At 34.2% G+C, this 9,420-nt stretch overlaps 1 protein-coding gene across 2 annotated transcripts; it reads left to right on the top strand.

Moving 5' to 3' along the window:
* Positions 1-232: 232 nt before the first annotated feature.
* LOC134236697 (interferon-induced protein 44-like) lies at positions 233-8,433 on the top strand. 2 transcript variants are annotated; one of them, XM_062718914.1, is made up of 7 exons: positions 233-279; positions 1,865-2,435; positions 2,584-2,645; positions 3,322-3,519; positions 4,028-4,174; positions 7,179-7,350; positions 7,896-8,433. In XM_062718914.1, exons 2-7 carry the CDS (start codon positions 1,904-1,906, stop codon positions 8,204-8,206), a joined length of 1,422 nt encoding a protein of 473 aa, XP_062574898.1. In that variant the 5' UTR covers positions 233-279; positions 1,865-1,903; the 3' UTR covers positions 8,207-8,433. The 2 variants fall into 2 exon arrangements, with proteins under 2 accessions (XP_062574898.1, XP_062574929.1); XM_062718945.1 differs by having other exon boundaries at positions 269-305.
* Positions 8,434-9,420: the final 987 nt, after the last annotated feature.

Here is a 9,420-nt window from a genome sequence, read left to right as displayed (position 1 = left end):
TGTCAGTTGCATGATTGGCTGGTGGCAGAATACTTTCAAGAATTATTGTTTTATATGGACTTTGATATTGAATACTGTTCGTTATCTTCATATCCTTCGTTACATGTATGTACATAGAAAAGATAAGAAACTGGTTACTTTGTAACCTCTGTTTGGTTTCGTCAGTTTCACAGATAAGAGGTAAAAAGCTAGTAACGATTTGAACCTAACAGGGTATTTGATACATTTTAAAATGTTAATCCTGGGTAGCCATACTTTATCACTTGAAATATAATCAAGGTAAGCAATAACACATGGACTTGCAGGTATTTTTTTTTTTTATAGAGAAGTATGGTAATGTTACAGTTCTATAATATTTGTTTCAATTTATTAATTAAAAGTGTTTATGAATAACAAAAATAAAGAATTTAAGATTATTGTTTGTGTCCACGTGTTCCAATAGAAAACATTCCCAGACCAAGTAATTTGAAACAGATATTGAATTCGTAAGTGCTAATCATGCAAAAGTTCTTTTCATATTCCAAAAATCAGTTGAATGATAAACCTTTTTCCAGGGGCGTCAGACACAAAGAGTGGAAATCAATTGCAAGAGTTAGGCTCCTGACCTTCACTAAATATCGAGAAATCACCTTACTTAAAGGTACTTGGACACAGATGTGAAGTTCATATTTTCTCATTTTTTCTGTATAATATCACGAATTATATATTTTAATAGCATTTCACACAAAAATTAATTTAAAATCTTATTTCATTTAAAAGTTATTAAAACTTCAAATTTTTTGGCGGGTTTGATTGACACATCCTTGCACTTTCAAATTTTAACCTTATTCTTAATCCTAAGGAAAAGTGGCAATTTTGATGTGTATTAATGAGAAATATTAAAACTTTTATCAAGAAAAATAATTTTATTCAGAGTAGAAATGTTAGAAAGCAAAACACCTTCACAAGTATCGTCGTTCCGAACTAAGAGATGCGTACAGAGTTTAGCAAATCGAGCACACTCGTGTTATGTACACAGTTTTTGTAAACAGGGCTCGAGTTCTGTTATTGTTTATATTTAGAATTCACCGGGTGCGTTCAATCGTCACAGTCTGCTTACCACAACTGCACGGACTGACAATATATTGTGTTTTTGTTTTGCTTTCGAACATGTCTACTCTGAATTTTCTGGATTATAGTATTAATAGTTTTCATGTATACAAAACGAGATTGCCACTTTTCCTAAGGATTAAGAATAAAATTAAATTTGTGAGAGTGCAAGGATATGTCAATCAAACCCGCCGAAAAATTTGAAATTTCAATATCTTTTAAATGAAATAAGATTTTAAATTAATTTTTGTGTGAAATGCTATTAAAATATATAAGTTATGGAGAAAATAATAACTTCAAATCTGTGTCCAAGTACCTTTAACTTTCTAAAAGTTTTGACAGAGAAATCATTTTTCAAATGTAAATATTTTTTGGCCAAATTAGACTCAATATGAAAGAACATGCTCTATTACAATCAATTTCTGAAAACGGCAAGCTAATGAAGCTATTGACAAACAAGTTAATAAAACAACTTGTTGTCATTATTTTGCAACTGAGTTCAATCGTCGAAACCATGACCTTGTCAGCAAATACAACTCTTGCAATTGATTTCCACTCTTTGTGTCTGACGTCAGTGGGTCAGGACTATGGAAATTAACGGGAAAAAGCTTGTCAATATTGCTACTAGTATTTCTATTACTTCTATTTCATTTCATTTTACAGGAACATGTAAATAATTGTAATTGCTGTATAGTTTGATTCGAGGCATTAATCGACGTGATTGCAAACATTGAATAATTATGCATAACATTAAGATTCATATTCTTTATGTCAGAAAATATCTGAAGAATACAACAGTACCACATAGAAGAAAATGGCTGGTATTCTACAAAAGAAAGACACAGATCAACTCCTGAAATGGATTGGGGGTCGGAGAAAATTCCGACTCTTGTACAAGATAACCAGGGACGGATGTTCCGGTCCGACATTCCATTCCAAGTGTGACAACAAGGGAATGACTGTGACAGTCCTACACAACAACAATGACACCGTGTATGGAGGCTTCACATCTCAAAACTGGACCAGCGTGGGAGGGACCTACTTTTCCGACCCAAAGGGTTTTCTTTTCCAGCTAAAGTTCGACGGGAAATGGTCACCCGATCAGTTTCTGATCAAACCGGATAGACATGATTACGCAATATACTGCCATTCAAATTATGGACCTTATTTTGGAGGAGGATATGATCTTGCCACATTCAATGGCACTTTGAATGCAAGTAATGGCATTTTTGCTCTTAATGGGTCCTGCGATCTGGGTCACACCTATGACATGAAAGGAACCGATTTTAATACCTTTGCCAATGGAAACTTACAAGTTAAGGACTTGGAAGTTTATCAGGTCGATGGTGAGTACTCTTATTCAATCGGTTTGTAAAACTTTAAACCTTGCAGAAACACTTAAATCTAAACAAGGCAAATAAGACACTAAACACGTCCTTTACTTCAGTATTGGCGTTTTATGATAATTTGCTAATATTTTACCAACTGTTTCAGAATGTGACATGAATGATCCATTAGAAGTTCCTTGGAGGAAAACTCCAGAATGGACAACAAGGGTAAAACAATGTCAAATTGCTTTTAAAATTATCTTACCGCCGCCATCTTATCGCTGAATCTTTCCCAATGTATAGTTTATTGTGGATAACTGACAGTAAAAAATGTCTTTTTCCTTCTTGTTGCTCCTTAATCAGCCAACGCTCTCTCTCTCTCTCTCTCTCTCTCTCTCTCTCTCTCTCTCTCTCTCTCTCTCTCTCTCTCTCTTTTCGTGCCAGCAATTACTGCGATACGGGACCTCTCATCCGCAGGACCGGTTCCACGTCCCACTATGGGATTCGAACCCGAGACGTATTACGATCAACTCCTTACTTCGCAACTCCAGATCAGACACTCTAATCACTGCCCCACGCGGGCGACGAAAATGTACGGTAAAATACTTTTACATTCCAAAAGAAAAAAATCACAAACCTAGAATACCGGTAATTATTTCAACTGTATATGTGCAACTAGTAGCACCAGACAATGACTTATTTGCCAATCATGCATGTATAAATGTTTCGATGATTATTAGTTAGCAGACTGAACATGGAAATTAGTTGCTGTTGTTTTTTTCTTTTTTAATAATGTTTAGAACCGAGAGATGATGCCGACTCTGAAAATCTCTTTTAACGTAATGTAGTCGAGCAAAAAAGTGATACGTACATAAAACCGTATTTTTGTCTCGAAATTGTGCAGGTAATGCAAGAACTGAAGGAAGAAATAGAGAACTACAGACCACTAGAACAGCTGAAGTTACGTCAGACAAAAGTCCTCTTGATTGGTCAGATAGGGGCGGGAAAGTCCAGTTTCTTTAATACAGTGAACTCCATCTTCCGCGGTTACGTGACCAGCCAGGCGTGTAGCGGAACGGCTGACCACAGTCTCACCACACAGGTAAGTCTGATTAAGTTCTGTGGATACTACTGAAATATCTTTGGGTCTAACAAACATTTTCGTTATCTTGTCCAATTTGGCTAAATCCGGGGATTTACTCTGCCACAAACTATTTTCGCGCCATTTTTTTTCTTCAAAAATTCGTGTTGCATCTATAACAGGAAAGGAGAAAGTATATTTCTGGACCGGAATCGAACCTGTGACATCCTCTATCGATAGACAGGTGTTCTTACCATTTGAACTATCCAGCCCTATCGTCACGACCAAACCATTACCACCCTCGAAGACACATGTTCTCTTTCCCTGGCAGGACTTTCATGTGAAAGTTCAGGGGTGGCTCAAGGCATTAAATCATATGTAACAGAAAAGGAGAAAAGCCCATTTCCACGCTCCAAACCATTAAAAACTATTAATGAGGGCTTTTAAACTAAAGATATTGTTGGCTTTTAATTTTCAATAATTTTTGTAATTTTTAATCTATAATAATTTATTTGCTTTCATACTGTAGTTCAGAGCTTACCAAGTGAGAAATAGCCCCTCTGATAAACCTCTCAACTTCCGGTTATGCGACTCACGTGGCCTGGAAGAAGGACAGGGGATCGAAACGCAGGAAATGTGCTATCTGTTGGACGGTCACGTGCCAGAAAAATACGTTGTATGTATAATATCTATGCCCTCATAATCACAAAATTGGGGGTATATTTAAACAATGAAATGCTTTCTTTGTTTGTTATTACTGGAATTAACGGAAGCAGCTGTTGCAGAAAAAATACATAACCCGCGTAAGCGGGTTATGTAAATTTTTTCTGCAATAGCTGCGACCGTTAATTCCAGTAATAACAAACAAAGAAAGACATTTTATTGTTTATATTCATATCTGTTTAAATAATCATTTAAAGTAGGATTAAAAAGATTAATTATCGTATTAATGATGCGAACGTCTTTATTTAATTGTTGGAACAGCCACTAATCAAGAAATTTGAACAGGCAACATGCCTAATGTAGTTTATGCAGTGATTAACGCAAATTGGTTTTCTTAAGAAATAAAGGAGAAAATACTCAGTGGATGTAAATATAGTTTAATTTTGCACTGTTCATCTTTCTGTCGGTTTTGTTTATCTATTTGTTTGTTTGTCTGCAAAGACTAACCTTGCCCATAACTTTTGATTGGTTGGAGCTATGGCTTTCATATCTATTACTAGTATGCCATTCTCCGAAGGTGAGGGGGTACTGTTTTACCCACTGTGTCTGTCTGTCTGGATGTGTAACTGTATGTCTGACCGTTACACATTTTCATCGCAGTTTCCTTAGCAACTATTCATCGTAAATGAATGTTATTTTAGAAAACTCTTTATGTAGGCATGTCATATTGTAGGATTCATTTTTGTTCAAATCCGATGTCAACTTCCTCTTTGTCCGGATCAAATTTTTGTTACCATCTTCTCGGCAACTACATATCGCAAATAAGTGAGATTTTAGCACACTCTTTGTTTAAACATGTCATGTAGTCGGATTTAATTTAGTTGGAATATTAACCCAGGTCATAACTTTAAACAGTTGGCCCTAGGGCTTTCATACTATACATGTATATATGTATATTCATTGTGATAAGACCTTTCATATATATAAATACACTTGTACGTTTTTTTTTTGTCCTTTTGACCTTGAACTTTGAGTTTGACCCACTTTAAAAAAAACCGTTGACATAACTTTTGGACAGTTAGTACTAGGGCTTTTATATTTAAGGAACATTTCTTGTGACAAGGACTTCCTTTGAATGTCAACAATTTCGACCTTGATCTTGGAATTTTACTTGCTTTTGAAAAACGTTAACCTTCGCCATAACTGTTGAACAGTTGGTGCCAGGGTTTTATAATTACACACGACAAAGCCTTCCCTTTGATACACTGTAAAAACAGTGTTTAGAATCTAAACGCAAATCTAAACACATTTTTTGTATCACTTTTTTTTACACGTTTAGCTCTAAACATGTCTCATTTCTAAACACGTTAGACTTCATGTGTTTAGTTGCTAAACATGTTTAACCCCTAAACACTTATATCTAAACACATTTTTTGTTTCACTTTTTTTTACACGTTTAGCCCTAAACACGTCTCATTTCTAAACACATCAATATTTAAGTGTTAAGTTGCTAAATATGTTTAGTTCCACAACATTAGATCAAACAGAATAGTTTAAATTAAAAACTATCTCAGGAAAAAATATTTTTGGAAGAAAAACATTATTAAATAAGTTTCCTAGAAATACCATAACATTAGTGAACATTCAAACATAGATTTATTTTGAAGAATCTTAAATTCAATACACATATAGGTTTAAACATATAAACATTTTTTATGGCTTGTGTCAATTTTAATCAGCTCAGCAAGTATGCACTTATTCCTCATGTCTGTAACAAAATTAATCAAGTTTATTAATTTCCTGCAAGTCTTTCACTAGAAACACACGATTATATGTTTTCGTCCATAACTGCCAGAAAGGAATCCATTTCCATTATACGAATGTTTTGGGGCTGTTTAAAAATATACCGAACAGTTTCCTCTTAAATGCAAGAAGTGCTGAAGATGTACCAACAATTGCGTGGACTTGGGAATGACACCAACTACTCTGAGAAGTGTATTTTTTCTTCGATCTGGACAATATCCTGTAAGAAAGAAATGAAATTATACTTAAAATATGCCCCTTGCTGACTGATAGCTAACTGGCTAATATTTTGCAACTTTTATTGAAATCCATTTAACAATTATGTATATATCATACCGATACGGATATAGATATTTTCAATGGCATTCTATAATACAAACTCCTTTCTAGCTTTCAGGAATGCAAAAATAAAAGAAGGAAATCTTGATCAACAATTGAGTAATTGCATGTTTATTTACGTTTCTCATTGTAGCCAATTTATGTAAAATAATATAAGTAAGCAGACCTTTTATTGTAGTAATGTTGCCTTTCAAATGCATTTCACAATCCCTTCCTGGTTATCACTTTGGTTATGATTCGCTTCCTTTTATCCATCTTCTTTAGCTTACACTGGAATTTTCTTTGTTTCGATAACCGCTTTATTAACGTTCAAATATATACGCGTCATTTCCGGGAAGATAACTCTGTTTGTCACGGAAAGTGTTCAATTTCTAAACACTTAAATCTGAACACGTCTTAAATCTAAACACGTTTAGATATAACACATGCTTAGGCACAAGTGTTTAGCCGTTAAACACAATTCTAAACATGTTTAGGTCTAAACACGTAATGGAAGTGTTTATTTTCTAAACACAGTTTTTACAGTGTACCTTTAATTTGACTCTTTGACCTTGACACATGACACTTTAAAATTGGTCCCAAGTTTTGAATGGTTAGTGCTTGGGCTTTAAAATTCCACAGATATTTTTATTCATTTCACAAGTCATTTCTTTGGCAGATAACATATGTTTTCCTCTCATGACAATAATCAGACATTGAAGTTTGATTTGCATTTGAGAAACTTTAAACTAAACCTTGCCGAAAGCTGTCTAAGAGGGCATAAGTTTTTAACAAACACATCTTGTTTTTTAAGTAATATTAAAACAGTCTGAAACATTTCCTATAAAAGATGATAGGGTGAACGTTTCAAGTATCAGTTGTATGATCTTTTGTAGTTCAACCCCTCGATTCCGCTGACCCCAGACACCCCAGGGTTTATCAAGGCCCCAAAGCTGAAGGATCAGATTCACTGCGTGGCCTTTGTGATTGATGCATCAACAGTAGACGTCATGTCGGAGAAAATTCTAGAAAAAATAAGAAATCTTCAAACACCCATGAATCAAAGAGGTATAAAAAAAACTTTTTATTACCATGAATCAATTAAATGAAATATGGATGTTTAAAGTATATATGGGCAATATAAATTTGGTACAGAGTAAACACGAACCTCTAATAACTTCAAAGTTGGGATCAGGGTGTCACGAAGGAGTAAGCATCCCTTGTCAGCTGGCACAGACCGTCGCGATCTGGTGCTCCTTCTCAGGATCGGGCAAATGGGAAAAATTCGTTGATAATTCAGTGTGAAAATAATGGCATAACAATTCGTTAAAAGTTCAGATGTTTTACACCATTTATCATAATTAAAATGTTTGTCAGTAAACATACCTGTTTGTTGGATTTGCACGATTTTACCCGTTATTTCCCGATCATGACAAGCAGGTTTGACCGGTCAGCATCGGATAATCACTCCTCCATGGCACCTGATCCCTCCTCTTATGTTTTGGAGGTCCGTGTTTGCTCTGCTCCTACTTTGTATTGTTTTATGGACTTTTGATTTTGAATACTGTTCATTATCTCCATATGTTTCATTTGTAAAATTGTTTTGTTTAAAGGCATCCCTCAGGTTGTATTACTCACAAAGATTGACAAAGTTTGTGAGCCCCTGCAGCATGACGTTGGATTGACGTATTTCGTCCCCGCCATTCAGGAGTACGTGAACAGGGTGGCGATGATGATTGGTCTACCAAGATCTCACGTGATTCCTGTCAAGAACTACGAGAGTGAGCGAGAACTTGACACCAATGTGAATATTCTGACACTGTTAGCCATGCAGCAGATTCTCCATTTTGCCGATGATTTCTTGTATAACTACTTGGACGATTTGGACCCCGAGATATTGGACAAAATGAGCACAACAGATTAGACCTTCCGCAAATTCACTGACATGAATCGGTGTCAGAAAACACACTTTGTATATACCTGATATATAAAATTGCAAGTTGCAAACTGTTATTTTTTCATCCAGAAATTGTGTTCAGTTTTCGATTTGCATTTCAAACAGGACAGATGTCCTAGTATATGTTCAGTCTTTGTCGATTACATACCAGTAATCGAGTATAAACTTATAATAAAACATGCATAATTATTTAGTGAACTAACAAGTATAACTTTTAGTATTTTTGAAAATATTCTCCTCATTGTTTACTTCAATTTTGAATTAGAATTTATCATTAAGGTAGGATTCTCTGGTTTCTGACTAGATGAAACATTAAAAGTATATTTGCTTATATGTCTTATATATTGAGGTGTAAGGAATTTAAAAGACCATATTTTTCTTTCCTCATCACAATTGTACAACTTTGAATAGAAATGGTAAACTGCGTTTGAAAACTAGTAGGAACTAAATTTTTGGCGGAATGGTGGCGTATGAAAATATCTTCTTTTCTGCCTCTCAAAATTATAATAGAACAATGAATTTAGTTATAATTTTTACACAATTGAAGACTTGGAGAAATTTTCAAATGTAAATTAAATTAATAATGAGGGACTAAACTTTCAAAATATATCAAATAAATATGATTTTTCAAACAAACTAGAACTTTGTTAGCTTTTAAACGCTTCCTATCAAAGTGCAGATTTGAGCCAAAAATCCATAAAAAGTATTTTTTCTCTCTAAGTAAACGATCAAAACTTTTTGTTTTTATACCATTTTGTACATTTGTAAAACTACTTTATTATATGTGAAAATAAGAAAAAGTTAAATATAGGAAACATATATGAACTAACTAATATAGCCTAAAAAAAATCAGAAAAACAGAGAAAATTCGGATTAGCCCAATATCCAATTAAGTTAAATTATTTATGTAAATTTGGTAATATCATGCTATAGACCCGATATAGGAATATGTTTTTATGCAAAAAGAGCAATCATTAAACGTTTGAAATAGAAGTAACGTTAGGTATCACATGATTGGCAAAGTTAATTTTTTTATTCTTAATGTCGAGGGAAAAGATAATGACCTTGGCCTGACCTTGCCTCTAATATAAAACGGTCAAATTTAATTTCACTGATACTATCACTTACATATTTGATAATATGATAATACTCATTTTGTGGCAGGGGTACGACAAGGAGTA

The sequence above is a fragment of the Saccostrea cucullata genome, unplaced genomic scaffold (genome assembly GCF_032062105.1).
Source record: "Saccostrea cucullata isolate Sc308-1 unplaced genomic scaffold, CSIRO_AGI_Scuc_v1 ctg15894, whole genome shotgun sequence".
NCBI lineage: Eukaryota > Metazoa > Mollusca > Bivalvia > Ostreida > Ostreidae > Saccostrea > Saccostrea cuccullata.
Note: the sequence above shows the minus strand (reverse complement) of the source record. Positions and strands in the feature narration are given on the sequence as shown.